The sequence below is a fragment of the Mercenaria mercenaria genome, chromosome 16 (assembly GCF_021730395.1).
Source record: "Mercenaria mercenaria strain notata chromosome 16, MADL_Memer_1, whole genome shotgun sequence".
NCBI classification, from domain to species: Eukaryota; Metazoa; Mollusca; class Bivalvia; order Venerida; family Veneridae; genus Mercenaria; species Mercenaria mercenaria.
The window spans coordinates 40,559,748-40,586,840 of record NC_069376.1 but is presented as its reverse complement, the minus strand read 5'-3'; the positions used below and the strand labels follow the sequence as shown (position 1 = coordinate 40,586,840).

Below are 27,093 nucleotides of genomic sequence, written 5' to 3'. Positions count from 1 at the left end.
CATGATGGTAATTATGCACGACTTGCACGAAAAATATGAGATGTACAAAATTTAAATTTAAAATTGACAGTGACATATATTAGGCCAAGACAGTGTGTTTAATGTCTAAAATCTTATTAAATTAATGTAGCCATGTGTACATAAATAAGTGTATTTAGGTAAATTTCAATCATACTTTGTTTCTGCAGTGTAAGACAGTTACTCATTTATATTCTTAAAATTATACTGAAAGAGATTAACTGAAAAAGTTTACAGACGAAGTTGTAAAAACACTTTTATTCGGGAAGGGCCTGCATTGTCCTTATGAAAACTTGTAGTATAGCTGTATATTACCTGTATTATAAGAATGATTTTCATGAAGTTTTTGTGAGTTACAAAATTGTTGAATTCCATGTGCTAAGTTTGTAAAAATCACGTTATCGTTTGGGCATATGATACGTTTTGCATCTATTTATAAATTATAGCCCTCGTTTCGGAGGATTCTTCCGAAAAAGTCCTAAGATGCTCGACGGGTTCGTAATCAGTCGGAAAGCATACTTTCGGTTTGACATAGGCAACATTTTTTGTTTATTTGTTAGTTATTCTTGAACATTTTCATGACTTTGGTCAGAACCGATACAGTGGGCCATATTTTCAATAAATAGGAAGTCTCAGCTACAAACTCTGGTTTTCATATAATACTCGTTCGGGTTTTAGTAGTGGACCTTTAACAATTCTCAATTTAGACGTTTTACAATACATTTACATTTTTCCCAGCACTATTCCCAAATCACTGGGAAAATCACCGTAATCAGTGATTGGCAGAAATGTTGCAAATTTTATCTAGGTCTTCTAGTGATTCTTTGAAGATTTGCAAGAAGTCCCAATGTGGTTTATACCAGTATAAACCTGCAAAAATATCATTTAATTCTTAAAAACAGCAAAATCCTAGACCTGTTTATGGCCTTTATTGCATTCTGCATGATACTGGCGTGACACAAGTGGCGCGAAATCGATCGAAGTGTCGTTAAATAAACTGATAATCCAAATAAAAAAATACGTCGTTAATTAAATATTTTAATGGAAATAAAATTCACCAATTCTTAAAAACAGCAAAATCATAGACCTGTTAATGACCTTTGTTGCATTCCTGGAATCTCTATGTCCTGATCATGAAATAAGATATTTTTTTATAGAAAAAAGTATATTTTGTTCTATTAAAAATGTCGATTTTGACTTTGACATTTAAATTGACATTTTAGTGTGTATGTAGTATGTTTATATTGTGATTTAAAGTCTATTTGAAGACATTTTGGACTGTAAATATAAATATTTGTATGCTGTAGCATCTGTGAAAAGTAGCAGATGCACACAGAGATTTTATTCACACGTTTTTCCATGGTGCAAGTGTAAGCCAAATTTTTTTTATTTTTTGTTAATGGCAAATATTTCAAGATTTTATTATTTCACTCAATTCATGGTACGTGTAAATATGAGGTAAAAGAAGATCTCGGGAATAAAACAAGCGGCAAATCCAATGAACAATTTTTTTATGCCCGTCTCCGAAAGAGCGGGCATATTATGTGAACACCTCAGGCTGTGGCAGGCAGGCGGCATCCAAAAGCATTTCCGCTCTCTAAGTCGAACAGTTTTCATCCGATCTTCATCAAACATGCTGACAATGTTTGTGGGCATAATATCTCGGCCAAGTTCGATAAACAGCCAAATTGCCCCAGACACTCTTGAGTTATGGCCCTTGAATTACTTGAAATCTGCAAATTTATCCTTGTCCGCCCTCTAAGCCAAACAGTTTTCATCCCCTCTTCACCAAGCTTGGCAGTCAGGGGTGTAACTGTTTCAAGTTATCACAGTTTATAACCCATTTGAGTTATTGCGTTTACTTTCATAACTTGTTTCAGTTATCATAAAATATTACAAAGCCCTCCTGTGTTAATTCCTCATTTTTAATGTGACTAATGCAATCATTTCCTGAATCCTTGCCCTTTTATCTTTCCAGCTATGCAGTAAATTTATTTTTTTATGCAAGGCTGATAAAGTCTTACGCAAATGGTTTTTAAGCTATAAAACTCTTAACATCCCATTATGCTCATCAGGTCATGATCAGACTAAAAGAGAATTTGATTAACCACAGTCTGCTACTAATTACACTTTAAAGGTCACTTTGTGAGAACAGTAAAAAGGCTTTTTTTGAATAACTTACCTGGGTTATCCTTATTTTATAACTAATACAGGTTATAAAATGCTTGAAAAAGTAACTGAAATAGGTTACATAACTTAAAACAGTTACACCCCTGACTGCTTGGTGACAATGTTTGTGGGCATAATATCTCAGCCAACAGTTTTCATCCGATCTTCCACAAACTTGCTGACAATGTTTATAGGCATAATATCTCCGCCAAGTTTGATAGCCAGTCAAATCGCCTCTGGCATTCTTGGATTATGGTCCTTGAATTACTCGAAAAACTGCAAAATTAGCCTTGTACACTCTCTAAGTCGAAAAGTTTTCATCTGATCTTCACCAAACTTCATGACAATGTTTTTGGGCATAATATCTCAGCCAGGTTCGATAACCAGCCAAATCGCCCCAGGCATTCTTGGATTATGGCCTTTGAATTACTTGAAAAACTGCGAATTTAGCCTTTTCCGCTCTCTAAAATAGAACATTTTCATCGGATCTTAACCAAACTTGCTGACAATGTTTAAGGGCAAAATATCTCGGCCAAGTTTGATAACCAGTCAAATCGCTTAAGGCACTCTTGGCCGAATGCAAATAAATGATTGGAAGAAAATTTGTAACTGAACTATATTTCCTTGAAATGTATTTTGTTTCGCAGCTTAACTTCAGAGTACAAATTTAATATCATGCTGTGAAACAAATGTCCAGTCTTTAAGACTGCATTCACAGTAGAAAAGAAGTATTGAGTAGAACAATGATTTCAAATTACTTACCTCCACCGAAGCTTGAGTGATTTAGCTTTGGCATTGTCCGTGTTTCTGTCCGCCAGTCCCGTCAGTCTGTACGTCCGAAACAATATCTATGACATGGTGTGGAATATTCAGATAAAACATGGTAGGAATGTTAACTGCTGTTTGGGTCAGATTGCTTGAGTAAGACAAGATTTATGGCCCTTGGTACATGTATATAAAAATTATATATTATTACATATATGTATATAGTGTTTATTGTTTTATTCGATTTTATGTCCACCAGGAGTCATATCTCAGACATAATTGGAAGAAATGTTAACTGCTTTAGAGCAATGCAGCCATGCAAGTTTCATTCATATTCGTTTTAGGAAGACAAGATTCATGGCTCTTTGCAATTATATATATAGTGTTTTTATGCCCTCGAAGGGAGGCATATAGTTTTTGAACCGTCTGTCGGTCTGTCCGCAATTTTCGTGTCCGGTCCATATCTTTGTCATCCATTGATGGATTTTCAAATAACTTGGCATGAATGTGTATCACAGTAAGACGACGTGTCGCGCGCAAGACCCAGGTCCGTAGCTCAAAGGTCAAGGTTACACTTGGACGTTAAAGGTCATTTTTCATGATAGTGCATTGATGGGCGTGTCCGGTCCATATCTTTGTCATCTATGGTTGGATTTTCAAGTAACTACGCGTAAATGTGTGGCACAGTAAGACGACGTGTCGCGCGCAAGACCCAGGTCTGTAGCTCAAAGGTCAAGGTCCCACTTAGACGTTAAAGGTCATATTTCATGATATTGCATTGATGGGCGTGTCCGGTCCATATCTTTGTCATTCATGCATGGATTTTAAAATTATTGGGCATGAATGTGTACCACAGTAAGACGATGTGTCGCGCGCAAGACCCAGGTCCGTAGCTCAAAAGTCAAGGTCACACTTAGACGTTAAAGGTCATATTTCATGATAGTGCAATGATGGGCATGTCCTGTCCATATCTTTGTCATTCATGCATGGATTTTAAAATAACTACGCATGAATGTGTAGCACAGTAAGACGATGTGTCGGGTGCAAGACCCAGGTCCGTAGGTCAAAGGTCCTAAACTCTAACAACGGCCATAACTATTCATTCAAAGTGCCATCGGGGGCATGTGTCATCCTATGGAGACAGCTCTTGTTATTTGATTGTTTGTCCCTCCGTAGTCATATCTTGGAATAGTTTGTTGGATTTCATTTAAACAGTAGTAATATTAACTGAGATGAAAAAATACGAACCTGCTTATATTTAGTTGGATTGCTTGGAGAAGATAAGATTTATGGCCTATTATACTTATATATAGTACATAAGTACTTAATAGTCCATTTTCTGTCCATCAGGAGTCATATCTCAGACATGGGTAGAAGGATTTTAATAAAACATGGTAGAAAATGTTAACTGTAATAGTGCGATGCTGACCTGTAAGTTTCATTTAGTTTGGTTGAGGAAGACAAGATTTATGGCCCTTTGCAATTATAATTATATAGTATGTGATCTTAAATTCCAAGGGATCAAGTGTTGTACTTTGAGATAAACAAGATTTAACTTAAAATGAGCCACGCCATGAGAAAATCAACATAGTGGGTTTGCGACCAGCATGGATCCAGACCAGCCTGCGCATCTGCGCAGTCTGGTCAGGATCCATGCTGTTCGCTAACAGTTTCTCTAATTGCAATAGGCTTTGAAAACGAACAGCATAAATCCTGATGCGGATGCGCAGGCTGGTCTGGATCCATGCTGGTCGCAAACCCACTATGTTGGCGCGGCTCAAATGATACTTTGTGCACATGTTTTCTTGGCAGGACTTTAAAATGTCTTCAAGATAGCATGAATTTCGAGATAAACAAGTCCGAGAGATCAAGTTTCAGCTGTATATAGTAGCTCGACCACTTTAGCTCAATAGAGAGAGGGCATCGCCGTGACAATTTTAATAAGAGACATTGTGTCTGAAATCATTCATCCTTTACCTCTGAGGCTATGATTCATGTGGAGAAGTTGGTGTTACTTGCAGAGAACAGGTTCTTGTACTTTTACAGAATCCAGGAACACCTGTTAGGTTACATTAACTGCCCGCTGTTATATAACTGAAATATCATTGAAAAAACAGTGTTAAACCCAAAACAAATAAACAAATCAACTGTATATAGTGTTTTTATTATGCCCCCGAAGGGGGGCATATTAGTTTTCAACTGTCCGTTCGTTCGTTAGTTCGTTTGTCCGTTCGTTAGTTCGTTCGTCACAACGTTAACTTTTGCATGAAGGCACTTTACTCGTGAACCACTGCACCTAGGACCTTCAAACTTCACATGATGATAGTACTTATTGAGTACACGACCCCTACTGACTTTGGGGTCACCAGGTCAAAGGTCACAAGAGCCAAAGTTAACTTTTTGCATGAAGGCACTTAACTCGCGAACCACTGCACCCAGGACTTCAAACTTCACATGCTGATAGTACTTATTGAGTACACGACCCCTACTGACTTTGGGGTCACCAGGTCAAAGGTCAAGGTCACAAGGGCCAATGTTAACATTTTGCATGAAAGCACTTTACTCCCAAACCACTGCACCCAGGACCTTCAAACTTCATATGCTGATAGTACTTATTGAGTACACAACCCCTACTGACTTTGGGGTCAGAGGTCAAGGTCACAAGGGCCAGTGTTAACTTTTTGCATGAAGGCACTTTACTTGCGAACCACTGCACCCAGGACCTTCAAACTTCACATGCTGATAGTACTTATTGAGTACACGACTCCTACTGACTTTGGGGTCACCAGGTCAAAGGGTCAAGGTCACAAGGGCCAGCGTTAACTTTTTGCATGAAGGCACTTTAACCCGCCCGCTTAGCTCAGTAGGTAAGAGCGTTGGTCTACAGATCGCGGGGTCGTGAGTTCGATCTTGGGCGGGGCGTATGTTCTCCGTGACTATTTGATAAACGACATTGTGTCTGACATCATTAGTCCTCCATCTCTGATTCATGTGGGGAAGTTGGCAGTTACTTGCGGAGAACAGGTTTGTACTGGTACAGAATCCAGGAACACTGGTTAGGTTAACTGCCCGCCGTTACATGACTGAAATACTGTTGAAAAACGGGGTTAAACCCAAAACAAACAAACAAACTCGCGAACCACTGCACCCAGGACCTTCAAACCTCACATGCTAATAGTACTTATTGAGGTCAAAGGTCACCAGGTCAACGGTCAAGGCGCTGCGGGGGCATTTGTCACCATTAGTGACAGCTCTTGTTTGACTTTTTGTCAGTCTGGATATTGGTTGGTAGGATTTCAATAAATCTTGGTAGAAATGTTAACTGCTATTTAATTATTATTAAAGAAATGTGGCCATGGAGGTTTTAGTTGGATTGCTTGAGGAAGACAAGATTTCTGGCCCTTTGTACTTATATACGAGGGTTAATCCAAAAATAATGTCACTAGAGTCATGAAAACATGTATAATGAAAAGAAAACAACAAAAATTCCTACCCAAGCACCTTGATCTATTTGCAATATGTTTTTTTTGAAAATATCATGTTGCTTATTTATCGAAATATTGACACGCACAGAAAGCATTGTAACAAAGGTCGCCGCAAGTCAATGGCGTAATTGATATGTTTGCCGATAAGTAATATCAAGTCTTAGTACTATATAACAAACTTTAATCCATGAGGATGCCACTGTAGATTTACTGTTGACTAAGAAAAACTATACTTCATTATAATTTCATGTGTTTTGTTTTGATGTCAGTTGGTGATTGTCTTTATTTAGCTGATTTTTATTGTTTATGAAAGAAATGATATTTTTACGTGCCATGGAATTTCGTCACAGGTGAATTTTGAATTTCTATGTTTTTATAACAAAATAACTGAAGAAAATAATATCTATTCTTGTAGTCATAATTGATTTAGCTTACATCTTGATCGTATTTCTATAATAATACAATGATAGATAAATGCACAATGGATGAAGTGATATTACTTCTGGACCAACCCTCGTACATAGTACATAGATAGTCCAGTTTCTGTCCCTCTGGAGTCACATCTCAAGATCATGATTTAATTGATTTCAATAGTGCATGGTAGAAATGTTAAAATGCTCTAGGGAAATGCAACCCTGCATGTTTCAGACAGCTTGCTTGAAGAAAAAGAAGATTTATTGCCTTTGTATAACATTTTTATTAATCCCACGCCAGAGTTGGTGGGGGGTTATAGGAATGGTCTCCGTCCGTCCGTCTGTCCGTAACACTTTCGTGTCCACTCCATATCTCCTAAACCCCTTGAAGGATTTTCATGAAACTTGGGTCAAATGATCACCTCATCAAGACAATGTGCAGAACCCATGAGTCGGCCATGCCGGCTCAAGGTCAAGGTCACAACTCAAGGTCAAAGGTTTGAGTCTTCCATTTTGTGTCCGCTCTATATCTCCTAAACCCCTTGAAGGAATTTTATAAAACTTGGGTCAAATGATCACCTCATCAAGACGATGTGCAGAACCCAAGAGTCAGCCATTCCGACTCAAGGTCAAGGTCACAACTCAAGGTCAAAGGTTTGAGCCTTCCATTTTGGGTCCGCTCTATATCTCCTAAACCCCTTGAAGGATTTTCATCAAACTTGGGTCAAATGATCACCTCATCAAGACGACATGCAGAACCCATGAGTCAGCCATGCCAGCTCAAGGTCAAGGTCACAACTCAAGGTCAAAGGTTTGAGCCTTCCATTTCGTGTCTGCTCTATATCTCCTAAACCCCTTGAAGGATTTTCATCAAACTTTGGTCAAATGATCACCTCATCAAGACAATGTGCAGAACCCATGAGTCAGCCATGCTGGCTCAAGGTCAAGGTCACAATTCAGGGTCAAATGTTTTAGTCTTCCGTTTCGTGTCTGCTCTATATCTCCTAAACCCCCTTCAAGGAATTTTCTAAAACTTGGGTCAGATGATCACCTTATCAAATTGATGTGCAGAACTTACAAGTCAGCCATGCTGGCTCAAGTTCAAGGCCACAGCTTAGGGTCAAAGGTTTGAGCCTTCCATTTTGTGTCCACTCTGTATCTCCTAAACCCCTTGAAGGATTTTCATCAAACTTGGGTCAAATGATCATCTCATCAAGAGCTCATGAGTCAACCATGTCAACTCAAGGTCAAGGTCACAACTCAAGGTCAAAGGTTTGAGCTCTGTATCTCCTAAACCCCATGAAGGATTTTCATGAAACTTATGATCACCTCATCAAGACATTGTGCAGAATTCATGAGTCAGCCATATCAGTTCAAGGTCAAGGTCACAGCTAAACGTCAGAGGTTTACCCTTTCACTATCCATAACAGTGGCGGGGGATTTAGCTGTCTTTCGGACTGCCTTGTTCCATTTTCTGTCTGAAGTCTTACCTCAGACATGGTTGGAATACCTTTAATAAAACATCATAATAATGTTAATTGTAATTGGGAAATGTGGCCCAGCATTACTTAGATTCAGTGAAATTGCTTTAGAAACACATGAAATAATGGCCATAGGGGCACCTGGAGGTTTTCTTTTCACCATCAAAAGCTGGAAAGTTGCCATGTAACCTAAAATTGCATTGAAGTGGCTTTTAAACAGAACAAAAAAAACAACATGAATCTATTACCTGACTTTATAATGGATTTCCTTCAGACTTGATTATTTGATCAACCATTATTTTGGTGTAGAGAATTAGCAGTTTTATTGTGTGAATTTAGCTAGAGTTATGGCACATTGCATTGTAATTCATTCTTAAAAGGTAAATTTGATCCTAGTACTTACTGTATACCCTGAATAAACAACCCAGGGTGTTGCATTTTGCAAAAGAAAGCGCTTATTTAGGATCCATTTTTCCAAAAACAAAAAAGAAAAATGGACCCTAAATAAGCCCTTTCTTTTGCAAAAGAAACTACTAGACAAATTGCTTTCAAACTTCACAGGTTTTGAACTGTTCTTGCTAATAGTATCATTTATGACCACAGGGGACAAGTTACATAACTCTACCTTTTACATGGTTTGAAAACGTATAATTTTATGCACATTATGCAGGTTCTAAGCTGAATGCTTTCAAACTAAACACATGCCTTACCAGAGAAATTTTGTGAAAGTATACAGTGTGAGCAGGCTTCTCAGAAAATACTTAACTGAATTCTTCTGAACCTATCACATGATATTGACATAAAGCCACACCAAATTGAAATGTTGTTCATCGGATTTTTATCTGAAAAATTTTAGGTAGCGAGCGAAAAAATAATTTAAATATCTTTTTTGGTTTTTGAGAAAATCAGGAGGGAGCGAGGAGCGAAGAAATATATTTGTCTTGATTGGACTCTCGATTGACTAATAAATACCTTAAAATAGAATGTACAGCCCTTTTACATTAAAAATAATTCACTAGGGATTGATAAAATTTGACCTGCAGACCCACAACAAAGCAAACCCATGAAAATAAAGTTAATAACGTTGGCATACAGTACAGTGTAGAGATGGTACCTAAAGCTACATATTCAGTGACAACAACAACAAATCAAGTGCAAAACTGAAGCGCATATCGCTTTTCTAACACTAGCGATATTTTAACATAGCACCGTGCAGTAAATATGGGAACTTTTGACAGCGACATCGGCTTGGCTCCGTTGTTTTTGTGGATTAGCTAAAGAAAGGTGACTGTCATTTCTTTTTAACTAACATAACTGTTTTATTTATACTAAAGAACGTCTGGATTATATTAATACATTTGTAAACACAAGGTGCGTGTCATAAAAAGTGATATACTTCTTCCGACACAGTTTTTGGTATGGTTTTAGTGTGACCATCAGATAGAATATACATTTTTATATTGCTCTGTTTTTAACTCGTACATTTTGAGGCCTTGATTATATGCTTGGCAAACAAATTTTGTAAAAAGTTGAGGAATTCGATGTCGTAAAATTCATATAGTCTGTTTATATTTTTTCTCACCAATAATGTTTTCTTTCCTATTATCATACCATACCTGTAAATTATCAGCAGTAATTAATAAAAAAATTGTGTTTGAATAAGTTTGTTTGAAAATAAAAGATAATGCTCAACTTTTCTGTTTGAATGATTATTCATAGATCTTGAAGTAAACTATATTTTTGGGAGGCACATCCGAATCTATGCATACATCTGTCACTGGCTTCACTTTTCAAAGTAGGACCAAATTTTTCGGATTAAATATTGCCTTTCAGCATGAAAAATGAAGTATGAAAGTTAAATCATTATATAATTGAGGTACTCTGGTGTTAAGTTTTCAACAGAAAGTAATATCAGATGCAATTTGAATTTTTAGGTACCATCTCCATACAGTGTAATCAAATAATGTATGCTTTTGAAAATGCTGTTAGAAAATATGTATTCCAACACAATCTGATTCATTTTCCTATTAAACAAAGAAGGTTGAAAACAGTGAATTATTATGCAACAATCCACTGTTCTGACGTCACAATTATTACGTCATGGCGCCAAACGGCACAGCGGCGCGCTGGAAAAGAAACCGATTGAAAACGGGCCAGAATTTAATGAATGCCGTCAAGGATGTACTTTAAAGTCCTTAGTAAATTAACGTGTTAGAATCGAAATAATATATCTCATTTAGTGATTTGCTCTTGAGTAAAATCATTGTTTGTCGTTCAGATGCGTATTATTATATCACGAAGGCAAAGCCCTCGTGATATAATTCCTTCGCATCTGAACTCCAAACAATGATTTATTTAGCGACAAATCACTAAATGAGATATATTATTTCTTAAATATACAACAATGCATTTATAACCTTAAACCATAATTATGACATATTATGTGACTTGAATATTTACTGCTATGAAAATGTAGCATATTTAGCTTGACTTTTCGGTCAAATATCTCTGTTACTATTAAAGCTTTTGACTTGAAACTTAAAATAGTTCTTTACTATCAAAGTCTACACTAGGATAAACAATCCCCATAACTCTGATTGAATTTTGACAGAGTTATGCCCCTTTTTATCTTAGAATATTTTGTTTAAGTTTTATCTCTTGACATGCAGTTTATAAAACTTTGTCCTTTTTTCATCTTCGAAAATTTTGGTAAAGCTTTTTAAAATTTGTTAGTTAATATTATGTGGAAGAGTAAAAAAAGTCAAACTTGCTGTTATAGACAGCTCTTGTTTATTTCTCCTTATATGTGCAAACTCTTACTACATATGAAAACTGTATCATTTAAAACACAAGACAGTAAGCTTTAAATTAATTTTCTTCTTGATTGTAACATATTAAAGCTGCCCGCCCTCAGTTTGGTCGAAAATATTCAATTTCACAAAAGCAACATTTTTATAACAAGAATGTAAAATGAATTGGCATGATCAGCAAAATAAGTGAATATCTATGTAACGTTCTGAGAAAATGGCTTATGAAAACAGGTTTACGGATTCACCGCTCTATATGGCTATATTGGAAAAATAATAATCCGTTTGCAACGCTTTACTTTTTCCTACATAACCATATAGTACTGTGAATCCGTAAACCTTTCTGTGGGCGAGCAGCTTTAATGAAAACCGTTATTTCAGTTTGGTGTGATTTTATTCTTACAACAGGATACGTGATTTAAAGATCAAGTCTGATGGGATTCTCAAATGATGGGAGATGAGGGTTAGCTATTGAATGAAAATTATTTAAGAATTAAATTGTGGTTTTAAAATTGGTAGTTTACATGTGTATATGAACTGTATGAGCATGTTTTCAAGTGAATAGAAGCCCAAGCACTTTAAACACAACTATATCTCAGAGTTTACAGTTTTGAGTTCGATCCTCGGGTGGGGCGTATGTTCTCTGTGACTATTTGATAAACGACATTGTGTCTGACATCATTAGTCCTCCACATCTGATTCATGTGGGGAAGTTGGCAGTTACTTGCAGAGAACAGGTTTGTACTGGTACAGAATCCAGGAAAATTGGTTAGGTTAACTGCCCGCCGTTACATAACTGAAATACTGTTGAAAAATGGCGTTAAACCCAAAACAGACAAAACAGTTTTATTGTCCCATTCTTTAACATTGTTTTAACTGATACAATGGTGCAAACTTTTGAAGTAATTCATCTCATTGTAAATTCCTTTTACCCTTTTACCATAGTGGACTAGAACCATGTGACGGTTTTATGCGTACCAAATTATGTTTAGAAGAGTCTGCACATGTTCTCAAGCATTCCAGAATGCTGTTCAGTTTTGCTGCATTGCCTAAGCATGTATGCAGAGTTGTTGGAATAGTTGATGGAGTTATTAACTCCCTTGACAATTATGTACAATCAACTTACCAGTTATCTCCCTTACTAACTAATCAATGCATAAATAAACTGATACTGGGCAAGAGCAAGAGAATTATTGATTTTAGCAGAGGAAATTATCTGTGAGACTACAGCATTTCTATGTTGACAAGAAATTCTGGACAGTTTATCAATACATTCATTCTCTATGCTTATCTGGAGTGAAAAAATTGTCCATTAAAGGTATGATTAATGTAGAATCATTGTTCTCTATATAAATGCTAGTTTAGATCAAAACCGAAAATTGTGCCTTTTAGTAAGCTGCATTATAGTTCTTATTGAAATTTTTCATGAGGAATAGGGATGATACATTGTAACATATGGTATACCGGTAGAAAGTCAAGGAGTACAAATTGTGGAATATTTAATGGAGCTGAAATACCGTGTTTCTTATTTTAGTGCTGTTTGCTATATGTGTGGCAAATTGTAGTAAGTGGTCTTTAATAACCTTTAGCCTACTGGTGGCAAGTGATTCTGCCTTTGCACCAGTGCAGACCAAGACCAAGATCATGGTCTGCACTGTTTGCTATTCAGTCAGTTAATTTTCAGTGAACACCCCTTCAGATAATAAATGGTATTGCCAAAATTGAATGATGGAACGGTCCATTTAAGAAATTTAGCAGGGTAAAGGTTAAGCTATGATTTGGTGAAAATGCTTCAGTTATGTGCTTGCAAGCTTCTGTAATATATTGCATTGTGTGTTTGTCTATTAAAAATGCAAATATTTGTACATATTAATATAGTCATAATTTCATAAATTTTCACCAAAAAGTACGTTTAGTATGCTTCATATCCTTGCATTTTTAGGACTTTAACTGTTAATATGTTCATAAATGAAATTTGCTGAACAATGCATTTACGTGTGTGAAAACATGTTACATTCAACTAAGGTAATAACTGGCACCATATGGCAGGGAAATTACACTCCATAAATATTTATATCGTATGTATATAGACTTAAGTTTACATATCTTCCAGGGGTAGACACTATTTCTTCCTAGTAACTCTATGGAACACCAACTTTTAAAATCTAGTGGTCCAGGGCTTAAGCTAGGCTAAGATTTTAGAGAGAAGTCACTTCTCCCTCAGCTAAGATTAGGGAGAAGTGGGTTTTAGGGAGAAGTGACGAGATTTTAGGGAGAAGTGACGAGATTTTAGCACCATGACATGCAAGTTGAAAAAGGAACTAATTATGCTTAATATAAGTTACTATTTTTATTATTTCCTGTCTTTGTTTATTAATTTAAAGTAAATAACAAATTCACTGAAAATGTCAGTGATTCTATTTTCTTATCATTTTAAACCTTGTGAATCTAATGTGCTTAAACTGCAAATTCAAGTTTGTTTTCACTCTTGCAATGATTGCCCAAACCAAGAAAACCCTTTGAATATGAATACAATTAAAAAAAGTTAATTCCATATCAGCAAAAAATAAATCAAGCTCCCAGTAACTGTTGCTGCACTCAGAGTCAGTCACTTTAAATAACAAGTGTATGAATTAAATACATGTCAATAGCAGTGACATCACTATGACATCACGGGAGACAATCAAAATCCCCTTGATCAAAATCCCCTCCACTGAAAACTGACAGGGTGTTACAAAATCCCCTTCATACTTTTGCAGGGGGTATCATAATCCCCTCTGTGATTTTTACTTATTTCATCAAGTTCAAATACAACTTTACACAATTAAAAATTCAATTACATAAAGCACGTAAATACAATGCCTTTAGCAAACATAATTTAATTTGGGGCACTGATATCTATATATCTATAATGAAAATCACAGAGGGGATTATGATACCCCCTGCAAATGTATGAAGGGGATTTTGTAATTCCCAGTCATTTTTCAGTGGAGGGGATTTTGATCAAGGGGATTTTGATATACACTCTGACATCACACAGAATACACGTCGCCTTTGATCTGCTGGTGTCTCTTTGATATGCTGGTGTCGGCACACATTAAAAGAAACAGTTGTCAAACAGGTTTAAGCCAGTTTCTGATGGCAGGTGTCAAAAATTTGCGTAAATTTCAGTTACGTTATTTTATTAACAGAAAGTGTCAGTGATAATATTATATTTCTAAAGTTTGGGTTTTGAAAAATACCAGTAAAATTAAGTGGATTTAAGGAAATTACTCGAGCCAGTCACGGTAAGATACTTTCTAAAGGTCAAAAAAGAATGTGTAAGCTTATGTAATATAAATCCCTTCTGCTTTGTTTATCAACAGTCAGTTTACAAAACAAGTGTCACATTTGCACTTCTCCATAATCTGAAGTAGGCGGAGCTTAAATTATGCTTTCGTGTATTCCTGTCAAGTGTCAACAGGCTGATAGCGGATAATTGGAGGTGTGTGGATACAAAAATCGGGCGACTTGAATTTCGCTTTGATGTTAAATTAGAGCGAAGTGGGGAGCTACAAAGCGACTATTTCGCTCAAGTCGCTCCCTAGCTCAAGCCCTGTGGTCCCCCACGAATTAAGGTGGTTCATTCAGTCTGTGCAAAAATTATTTTAAAAAGTAACTGAAATAATTTTTGCACAGACTGAATGAATCATAATACTACAATGCTTATTTTGTTTTATAACTTAATTGCTTTACAGAAAATTTCAGCACTTAAGCTATCTTATCTTACGAAGGTTACTTATATAAAGATTGACAACTTCTGAATTTTTTGTGGTCTGTGAGACCTTTCAGCATTCAGAATTTACTGGTCCTCCTGAAAATCTACTGTCAGTGGGTCAGAGATCTCCTATTGGTATTACTATTAGTTCCCTGTCTTCTGAGGATATCTTATTTACGTTTGAGAAAAACTGTACTTTCAGTCAAAGTCTTCATATCAGCTTGTAAATCAGAAAAATTTAAATAGTATACAGTTAAACCTGCCTTAGCTGCCACCTGTTTTAAACGGCCACTTGCATTGAGCAGCCAGTCAGGCTGAGATTCCCAAATTTGACTTCCCTGTCTGATTTCAACTTAATCAGCAACCTGCCTTAAACAGGCAGATTGTATCGTTCATTTGCTGGCTGCTTTATAAAGGGTTCACTGTAAATTTACAATTTGACAATTTGACTTGCAAACTTGAATTTTGATTTTCTTACTCCATGTTCTGAGTGTTATTGACAGTCAAGGCACTGTAATATAAAGCCATGAACAGTATAATTACGTGTACTGTGATCAATAGGGTTTTTGCTGTTTTCTATGTGCATGCTGTTGCCTTTATAGACCACTAACTGTTTGAAGTTCTATGTAATTAAATATCATACTTCATACTGATCAATCTTATTTTCAGATATATCAGATTGCTGGAGACACTTCAACATCACCTACATTGGCAAGTTGTGGCATATCTCGAAAATATGATGTATAGAATGGTGTTGCAATGCCAGAAGCAAAACTGAGAGAGGATTAAATGACAGTTCATCAATAGTGGTTAGAAGGGGTTAAGTAGACAATATATTTCAGTATTCATACTGTGTGACATATTTCAGTATTCCAATGCTAGGATTTATTTGTCAGGAACAGTAAATTTTATGACAGAATATTTGAGGCAACATTGGAACAGTTTAAAAAGAGGTCAGAGTGTTTGGGAGTAAAGAATAGCCACTGGAGCACCTGTTCAGGTAATTTGAAATTATGTATTTGTTTGGTCTCATGCTGTTTAGGCATAAAAAAAATTGTTTGTTTCCGGTATCCCGACCTACCCTAAATTTTTGGTCCGACCCTAAATATTTTTATGGCCTTTGAGAATACTTTTTTCAACTTTTAATAAAAAAAAATGCAGAACTTCACTTTTTATGCTTTAAACATGGTCAGTGATGTTAGAAATTAACTTACTGATGCTCTAAAGGCATAACCCCCTTATTTGTTCTCATCTTTTGACATAAAAATATTTTCCGACCTACTTACCCTAATTTTTTTGGGCTTGTTACTGGAAACAAAGAATTTATTTAGGCCTTAACACTTTCCCTGCTAAATTTCTGTAATGAACTTGTCCATCTTCCAATTTGGATAGTACCATTAACTGTTAAAAGGGAGACTTATCAAAAAGATACTGGCTGAATAGCTTACAGTGCAGATCATGATCAGACTGTATGGATGTGCAGACTGATCATGATCTACACTGGTTGCAAAGGCAGAATCAGTTGTGGGTTAACAATATTTCAGCTAGGTAAGTCAGCTAACCTAAACAGTGTTCTTTTCAAAAAGGTAACTGACATTTTCCCCATATAAATCATAGGTGAAGGACACCATTGTGTAAAACTAACATCAAGCCTTTGCGACCGGCAAGGATGCAGATCACTACACATACATGATACTGGTCTTTTATGCCATCATCTATATTGTTTGTTTACTAAATATTATTCTATACCTATTTTATCTATCCAATCGCGAACGTTCATTTGCAACACGTGACCGTACAATATATTACGGTATTTGGATGCACGTGCGTACAAAAATCCCGTATTTTCTGTATTTGGACGCACGCGCGTACAAAAAATCCTGTATTTTCTGTATTTGGACGGTTCAACAGTCCCATGTTAAACATACGATAAAGCCCGAAACGCGTGAAAATGTTCCGAATGTAAATCGGATGAAGTTGGCGCTCTGTGTACAGAGTTTGATTATGCATCTTGAAATCTGGATTTAATTTGGGTTGTTGTTTTTTGTTTACAACACACAAAAACGATTCAAGAGATAACAATGCTATCTGATTTAGATATTAAAACGTTCGTTAATAATCAAAAACTTAAAAATACAGTAAAAAGGACCATCAGATGTTGGAATATTTGAAAAGTCGCTAAAAGAAGCCGTTCCGGACGAAACCTAGAAATTGGTATCAGCCCTGACTATCTGAATAGCTACCTCTGTATTTTTGTTTAACGGTTAAGAAACAAAATGGAGAAGATTATAAATGGCAGCGGGCGGTCAGCATCCAAAACATGTCTGCTCTATAATTCAGTTTTCGTCGGCTCTTCACCAAACTTGCTGAGAATGTTTGTGGGCATTACATCTCGGCCAGTTTCGATAACCAGCCAAATTGTACCAGGCACTCTTTGATTATAGTCCTTGAATTACTCGAAAAACGGGGAATTTAGCCTTGTCCGCTCTTTTAAGTCGAACAGTTTTCATCCGATCTTCACCAAACTTGCTGACAATGTTTGTGGGCATAATATCTCAGCCAAGTATTATTACCACCCAAATCGCCAAATGGCTGTTGTAGAGAGGTTGCACCATATACTTTTTTAATGATGATACGCAGAAAAAAACAACATTCAATGAATTACGTATATTACGTACGAAGTGAAATAAATATAGAATGAAAAGGTTATTTAAGGTCTAACATTGTTCTGTATAATATATATTTGCACTCATACCAAGCTGGGAAAAACTAGAAAAGGCAGGAATACAGTATTCAGTGAAACATTTTTAATTTAAACTATTATTATAGTAAGATTAAATAGATATAGAATAAAAAGGTTATTTAACATTGTACTGTACAATACGAGATATATTTGGACTCGTACCCAGCTGAGAAAACCATATTGAACTCGCCTAGCGGCTCGTCCAATATGGTTTTCTCAGCTGGGTACTCGTCCAAATATATCACCGTATTGTACAGAACAATGTTAAATAACCTAATAGTATAAAACTGATAAGCATACTCTATGGTCTATGGTAGACTAGCTAGGTAAGTCAGCTAACCTAAACAGTATACGTAGCACTCCCTTGAAATGGATAGAATCTTATCTCACGAACAGAACAATGAAAGTTTTAGTCGAACAGTCAGCATCTGACACGGAGCCACTAAGGTTTGGTGTCCCGCAGGGTTCTTGTGTCGGACCTGTGATCTTTACCCTGTATATATCGGCTCTTAACCGAGTGGTGCAGAAATATCCAGCTGATCTCTATGGATACGCGGACGACCACAAGATTGCGTTAAAAATTCAAGCGGGAAATTCTCAAAATGAGACAACTGTTCTTCAACAACTCGACAGTTGTCTAAATGAAATCATAAAATGGATGACAACCTTCAAACTGAAAATGAATCAATCTAAAACTGAAATTATTATGTATGGAACAAGACAACAGTTAGCGAAATTGGACATCACAAGTGTAAACGTTGGTGGGTGTGACGTAAAATGCGTCGATCACGTCAGAGACCTAGGTGTAACTATGACCAATACACTCAACTTTGACCATCACATTCAGAAAAAGTGTCAGATAGCTCATGTGCAGTTACGAAACCTTAGGGCTATACGGAAACATCTCACACAAAAGTCAACTGAATCATTAGTGCATGGATTGGTTCATTCTCACATTGACTTCTGCAACAGTTTATTTACAGAAATTCCAGCCTACCAAATCAATAAACTACAGCGAGTCCAAAATCATGCCGCTAGAGTAGTCAAGAGTGCTTCCTATGAAAAACCAAGTACCGAACTTCTGAAAGAATTACACTGGCTTCCAGTTAAGGCTAGAGTCATGTTCAAAGTTTTAGTAATAGTCTTCCGTGTCATCAATGGTACAGCTCCAGTATATCTGAGGGAAATGTTTGTACCTACTCGACAACGATACAGACTTCGCTCACAAAGTGACACTAACTTTAACATCCCTAGACGGCGAACAAAAATAGCAGACAGATCTATGGCAGTCGTTGGTCCCAAATGGTGGAACGATCTGCCTAGCTATCTGAAAAACATTCAGTCTGAAGCCAGCTTTAGATCAAAACTGAAAACACATTTATTTAGGCAGTTTTATGAACAATGAGTGTAGTCTTGTTAAAATACAAAATATTCAGAAGTGGTGTAAAATAGTATTTATATATGTCCAAATCTTTAAATCTAAGTTCTAGAATCCTGTTCATATTTTGTGTGTATATATGTTAAATGTGTGTTATGTAATTGTAAAGCGCAATAGAATATTTTATAATTTTTGCGCTATATAAATGCCATGTATTTGTATTTGTATTTGTATTTGTATACTAGACTGATGATAAAAAATATTTCTACATTTTCTTCCTTTTTTTTGTCTAAAGCCAGTCTATTTTAGAGTAATGTTAAAATTCTGATATTTGACAGTAGGATTTAGACTGGTTCACTACATTCAATTATAAAAATGTAAAAAGATATATATCATAGTCTAGGAGCTAGTCAGGCTTATCTGGATCCATACACAGTCTGGTTGCAAAGCCCTTATTTAAACCTACAACCTGATAAGATGTCTTGTGCTTGACTGTTCTTACCAAAATAGGCCTTCTGAACAGGTTTTCATTCAAACATCTTTCACAGGGAAGCAGTATATAGTGATAACTCGAAATAACAAAACTGCTCAAGTTTTCAATAGATTATATTGATTTATAAAATGAGATACTAGACAGTGAGTTTAGCATATTTTGTAATTCATATTCACAGCATCTGGGTATATTATGAAATTTAATATCATAGCTTATAATAATATTCACAGTATGCAGATAAATTATGAAATTTGAAACCAAAATTAAATCTTAACAAATATTTTTTAGGTTGCATCTCAAATATATTAAAGGTGGTTAATCAAATTTTGGTCAAGAAACGGATTTGTTTGAAACTTTAACATATGTTCATTTTCCATGGTATGTTGAATTAGTCAAGCATTGCTTTCTGCTGCTACTGACACTAACTTATACATTTCTGTACACAAGAGTGAAAGATAGAAGATATCTTTGAAAATTTAACTGGTTAACTTTTATATTTTGTGTATATCCGAGTGAAGTAAAGATATCTTAAGAATTTAACTGGTTAACTTTTACATTTTGAGTATACTAAAGTGAAAATAGATGTTTTAAGAATTTAACTGATTAACTTTTACATTTTGAGTATACAAGAGTGAAATATAGATGTCTTGAGAATTTAACTGGTTAACTTTTACATTTTGAGTATACAAGAGTGAAGTAAAGATGTCTTAAGAATTTAACTGGTTAACTTTTACATTTTGAGTATACTAAAGTGAAAATAGATGTTTTAAGAATTTAACTGATTAACTTTTACATTTTGAGTATACAAGAGTGAAATATAGATGTCTTGAGAATTTAACTGGTTAACTTTTACATTTTGAGTATACAAGAGTGAAGTAAAGATGTCTTAAGAATTTAACTGGTTAACTTTTACATTTTGAGTATACTAAAGTGAAAATAGATGTTTTAAGAATTTAACTGATTAACTTTTACATTTTGAGTATACAAGAGTGAAATATAGATGTCTTGAGAATTAAATGGTTAACTTTTACATTTCGTGTAAACTAGAGTGAAATATAGATGTCTTGAGAATTAAATGGTTAACTTTTACATTTCGTGTAAACTAGAGTGAAATATAGATGTCTTAAGAATTTACACACTATGCAGAAAGATATAATGTGAAAACATTTCTTCTGTTAATTTTCTACTAAAAAGACTATATTGACCAGCAACAGCTGTTTTTCTACATCACAATATGAACAATAGCAATTAATAAATCAAGAGTTCCGACTGTCTAGTTTCTAGTATACTGGCATATGGCAAAAACTCAAAACAACAAAAATACACTGTACTATAATAAAAAACAGAATTATTTAGTTTTGTAACTTTGATCTTTGTACTGTTCTCTTTAATTTAAGGGGCATGTTTCCATTCAACTTTACTTTTTGACCATGTTATTTTTATGCCCCGACAGTGGGCATATATAAATCGCACTCTCTGTCCGTGTGTGTGTGTGTTTGTGCATCCGTGTAAATTCTTGTTTTGGCTGTAACTTCAACATTCATAAGGAGATTTGAAAATAATTTGACACAAAAGTTAACCATATTCAGGTGTGTCACACTTATGACTTCAAACTGGAACTGCTGACATCTCTGAAAACTGAACAGTTGATAAAGAATATGTTTTTTTATATAAAAATAATCTCAATAAATCAGGATCCCCCTAAAAACTGAACTTTTTCTTTGGTTTTCTGTCTATTTGAGTTCCGTGAGTGAGTTGTATTTTGATTTATTTGAAATATTTCAAAAATTGCTTTAAAGCATGCTGTAAAGGAATTCTAGATAATGTATGCATTCCGTCCTTAGCCTCTCATTGTATTGCATTGTTACAGTAATTCATTTCCATAGAAGATGTAAAAAAAGTACTTAACGAAATTACAACATGTATTGAGAGTCTGACTACTATGTAAAATCAGGGTAATTTTTTGTGTAATCACTGTTTCATTATGACACATTTGGTGGGATTTTGTATAAATTATTATATGATGTGAAGAAATAATTATCAATAATTGTTAGCTAGATGAAAGATCAAGACAGAATTAAAAGTGGTAGTTGAAGCAAGGGCCATTAAGTTAGTAGTTTTTAACCCTGTTAACACTTAAAACAAAAGTAAACTCGATATTATATTTGGCACAAATGCTTTCTTTTGTGGCTAACCCAGGTTTGTTTCTGCAGTGCACAATGCATTCTTGTAACTACCCTGAGACAAAATCAGGCACAGATCTCAGTCAGTCTCCATTGTAATTATACATTTTATGAAATCTATGTACCAGCAGTGTTTTGGTATTTATATTACGAATTGCTTTTGTTTTGAGGTTTATGAAAATCATCAAATTAGGATTAAGAAGCAAAAGTAATTGCACCTTCTATTCTTTTTCCCCATAGGAAGACTGTATTTCTCAGCGTAAGTGTTCACATAGGATATTTCTAATTATGAGCCTGTCACTCATACTAATCCCCAATGATAATGTGATTCCCGCCGAAACGTGAGGACGAGTCTAATTCATGATGAAATAACCATGATAACCATTCATAATGCTTGCACAATACCTGACAAGCAAATATCAGTATTTCTTTCATTTCAAATATCCGCTAAGTATATGGTAACATAGCTCAGTTGGGTAAAATGCAGACAGTAAGTGGGTGTAAGCAGATCATTTTGTGGGTTCGAAATCCTCACGAGGGTTTTTTTTTTCCAGATTTTTTTTTTTTTCTTTTCGTTTTTATTTTTGCTTCCGTATTTTTGTTTCTTTCTTTGATGGTTTGTTGTCGAGCACGCTTGTGGTGAGCTTGATATAGTCGCCACGTTCGGTGTATGTGCGTGCGTGCGTCCGTCAAATTTTGTCTGGACCATAACTTTGACATGCATGGACCAATCTTGTTTATATTTCGCATTAATGTTTAACTCAATGAGAAGGCATGTCATGCACAAACCCCATGTTCATATCTCAAAGGTCAAATTGAAGTTTGTCCGTAGCATTTCTCATTCATGCATGGTAGGATTTTGATGTAACTTGGCATGAATGTTCACCCTTATATGACGGAGTGTCATGCGTAAGAAGCAGGTCCCTAGGTCCAAGGTCAAGGTCGCACTTAGAGGTCAAAGGTGCTGGTGGGCTCGACATTCTGCCCATGGGCATACTTGTATTTGTATATATGTCTTTATATAGCACACTAGTATGTTCATTATTTGCATGGCTAAGTGCATGCATTTAATCAATATCATCTTTGTTATGTAATAAACTATTCTGATCTGCCATATCGTCTTTAGATACCTCTCTGTCGTATTGTCACAGAGCTCATGAAGGAATCTTAATTTTTATGCAAAAGTGAAATAAAAATTTTAAAAATATTAGATGTCGATGCTGAGTTTCGAACCAACATGGCAAACGATCTGTTGAACATGGACTGTATGCTTTACCACTGAGCTAATTCGTAACTGCTACAAAACCTGGAAATATTTAGATTGTAACATGTTAGGAAAATGTTGAATTCCCTATGTTCCATTTTAATCTATTTGTAGTCATGTTTGTAAATATCAAGTTATCGTTGGGGCATAGTAATCATACATGAAGTCAGGTTGATTAGTGCAAAAAAAACAACACATTGAAGAGTTACATGTTTTTCTTGAAACAGAACAGATTGAGAATAATATTGAAAAAAGAAGAATTAACTTTCACATGTTGGTCAGTTAGTGGAGTGAACTCTGAGGTTGTAAGTCTAATTTAGGAAATGCATACGGTATAACTAGGTAGACAAAACTTTTAAGACCATTCATCCCTAACAGCTGATTATACCCCCAGAAATAAGTATATGGGGGCTATGTTGGAGTCATGCCTGGCCATTGGCCAGACCAGCCTTGTGTCATGTCAGCTCTGTATTGTCTAAACCACTTGAAAGATTTACATAAAACTAGCATCGATTGTTTACCTCACCAAGACTACTTGCATAGCGCACAACCCAGGTCACAAAGTCCAAGGTCGTGGCTAGGCAGATTTTCCCAAAACTAGCATCAGTTGCAAACTTTTTTAAGAATACATGCAGAGTGCAAGGTCCTAGGTCAAGGTCACATTTAGAGGTCAAAGTTCAGATATCTTAACTTCGTGTCCATTCCATCTTGTCAAAACTGCTAAAGATTTTCATACAAGTGATGTTAGTTATTTGCAAAATCTAGATGACCTGCAGAGCCGGTGAAAGAGGTAACTAAGTTTAAGGTCAAGGTCACACATATCACCTAAGCCACTTGAATAAATTTCAGTTTAGCAACAATTGTAAACCTCATTCAGAAGATATGCAAAGTGCACAACCCTGCATTAGGTTCAAGGTCAAGGTCACACTTAGAGGTCAAAAGTCAGATAGCTTATAAGTATATCTCTGCTCTATATCTTTTGAAGTGCTGGAAGAACTTTCATCAAACTAGCATCAGTTGTGTACGTCATCAAGACAACCTGCAAAGTGCACCACCTAGGTCACTAGGGTCAAGGTCAACTTTACACTCGAAGCATCATGTTATTTTCCCTCTATCAAAGTCGGCTCTGGGGGTATTAGTTACCTTTCTAATTGCTCTTGTTATATGTGGATGTTGTCAGTTACTGGCATTGGTTAATTGGTTAATACTGGTCCTTAAAGAACCCCAGAACACTAAATACTAAGAAAATAGGTTAAATGTTCATGGTAAACAGCTAGAACTTTTGGTCCTGACAATCCACCTTTACTACATATATACCTACTCATCAGGATATATGGTGACTGATATTTTATAAGTTCTGTACTTAGTTTTGTTGAAAATTTCGTTTGGAAGAATATAACTTCTTGCAGTGAATTTCTCTCAGTGGACCTCCATGAGACCAGTTGCTGACCAATGAGATAAACAGAATTTATGAGTCATAAAAAAATAGTTTTTAAATTTTTTACCTATCTTAAAAAAGCACTGTAAACATTGAAGTGAAATTACTGTTGATTGTAATACTAGTCTATACAACCTGTTCCAACATTGTTACTGTTGAAAGTAAATCAGATGAACCAATTTTGCCAGTCTTGCTTCCGATATTGTATTTTTCGAGTGGACTTGTTCCTTACGAAGTAGCAGTTACCATGGTTACTATTGTCAGGACACTGTGACAACTGTGAATGACAATTTAGTCACAGGCTTTAATGCCGGGAAAATAAACAGAATCACTAATGCCTTGTGACTTGAAGTATTGGGAAAAAATAATATACTTCAAAGGTGTATAATTATAGTGTTTAAACCAGAAACTATAAAACTCTGAAGAAAGCTGTTTTCTGAAAAGTCAGACTGCGTTGTAATTACAGATAATACCATTTTTTTTAGAGTCTTTTAATGGTTCAGAATCAAACAGTGAGCCGCACCATGAGAAAATCAAAATAGTGCAATTGCGACCAGCATGGATCCAGACCAGCCTGCACTGCCAGTCTGGCCAGAATCCATGCTGTTCGCTTTCAAAGCCTATTACAATTAGAGAAACCGTTAGTTCACAGTCTGGTCTGTGAATCCATGCTGATCGCAAATGCACTATGTTGGTTTTCTCATGACGTGGCTCAGCCTGTTTTCAAGACTTTTTAGGCCAAGTCCTTATGTCAGTATTAACAAAAAGGAACATAAAATTGGGAAAGTGATTATTCAAATACGATTCTTTTGTTATGTTTTTAAAACGATACAAGATTGTATGCAGTGTTTTTAGAAGCTCTTAACTAATACACTATCTAATTCCTTAGTTGTAGTGAAAGTAGTTGAAAACTTTTGGAGTTAACCTTTTATGTAGAAGTATAAGTTTGGAAATTATGATGAGTGAAGGTAAAGTTTGAAATTCAGGTATCTTTTAGTGAAGTTGATTGGTGGTTTATTTATACAATTTTACAATTTTAGCTCTGTAACTTTGTTGTTTATGGATGAATTTTGAAAAATGTCTGCGTGATATGACAATGTGTCACAAGACCCTTAAGTCCGTCCCACTTACTTCTTGAATTATCTACCTTTATTGAGTGTCCAACCATCCTGGGCAGCAGGACATGATGATGTGTAATGGAAAAAACCTAACTCAGCTCTTTCTGTTTTGAGTTATCTCCCTTTATCAAATGTTCTTGCCCATGTCATAACTCTGAAACTACTTTAGGGAATGTAAGCAAGTTGCACACTATCAGACATTTATAGAGGGAATGCAATTTACTTTGACCCAAATCTACCCATCTTACTTTTTAAATTATCTCCCTTTATTTTATGTCTGGTTTGTAACTTTGTTTTTTCATTGATGAACTTGACCAAACATTTAGCCAGATATTGCATATCAGTTACCACTTCCTTTCTAATGAAACAGTATGGGGGTCATGCACGTTTTCAATTGTAGTCTCTTGTTCGAAAAAATTTGCATAATTTTGAATTTAAGTTTTTTTTCTACAATTTCAGGAATAAAGATGGAGAGTCCCCATGCATGCGATATTTGACTTGAAGAGACTGTTGAGCAAAAGTGTGAGCTTCATTCAGAATGTCTGATTCTGAGCATACCAGTCTCATGCCTGAAACACAGGGAACCGGAGCTGGTCAAGGGGGAACCAGTCGTAAGAAACCCCCACCTCCTGATTGGGGAAAGTATGGATTGAGCCAGGAACCAGCAAAAGTTCCATACAGTGCAAATGTTGACACTGGAGGGTACCAGCACACAGATCTGGGAAATAAAAATGAACTCTTCCAGGAAGATCAGGTAATAGATGTAGCTGCAGGGTAACAGTGATTGATTGGATTATCATGAATATAAAATGAACTCTTCCAGGAAGGTCAGGTAATAGATGTAGCTGCAGGGTAACAGTGATTGATTGGTTTGTCATAAATATCATAATTATGCATAATTATGCAGGAGGTCTTGGGTTCAATACCAAATACATGACAAATGATATCAGTAGCACCCTTTCTTGGCACTCAGCATTAAAAGGGAAACTGGCTTCTTTTCTGTCATACCCTCGTGGCGATGGATTTCATCAGGAATGAGGTGGCCAGAGTGATTAATATAAGTTGTAGAACTTACTTCGAAATTGACCAAAAAAAAAAAATTAGTATAAACTAAGAGATTTTGAAGAATATGTTACATTTGACAAAAAAACGGGGAATGACAAAGAAGAACACTCAAAAAAAAAGTTTTAGTAACCTGTGTTTTGTAATACGGTAGTGACTACTACCAATATTCCTGGACAGCAAAGTGGACAGATTCTAGTTCAAATAATGTCTAGATTAATTGTAAATTTGTGTTCAAGTTTCAGATGGTACTTACTGTCTAGATTAATTGTAAATTTGTGTTCAAGTTTCAAATGGTACTTACCTCTAAATGCATGTTTAGAGAAAAGTTTTCAATATTTCAAGGAGGATTTTAAGGATCTTACATGCCTGCCTGTTAAAAACAGGGTTTCCTCTTCCAAAGGAACAGTGGGGAGTCATGAACATTTCCACACTTTCCCGAGTGTTTGGAAAACATCTGTCCTTCACAGGAAGACATGTTACTGGTAGATCATTTTTCATGCCGTACTAAACACATTA

General features: G+C 35.7%; 2 protein-coding genes across 2 annotated transcripts in view; one reads left to right on the top strand and one right to left on the bottom strand.

Moving 5' to 3' along the window:
* Nucleotides 1-27,093, bottom strand: part of LOC123539959 (E3 ubiquitin-protein ligase UBR5-like) — a 243,411-nt gene that overhangs the window by 28,365 nt on the left and 187,953 nt on the right. The gene's annotated exons all lie outside the window — the stretch shown is intronic.
* LOC128549651 (solute carrier family 12 member 8-like) overlaps nt 1-27,093 on the top strand; it is a 47,907-nt gene that overhangs the window by 1,598 nt on the left and 19,216 nt on the right. Inside the window, 2 exon segments of the mRNA XM_053526797.1 lie at nt 15,565-15,895; nt 25,972-26,266. Coding sequence (XP_053382772.1) covers nt 26,051-26,266 — 216 coding nt within the window. The 5' untranslated portion in view covers nt 15,565-15,895; nt 25,972-26,050.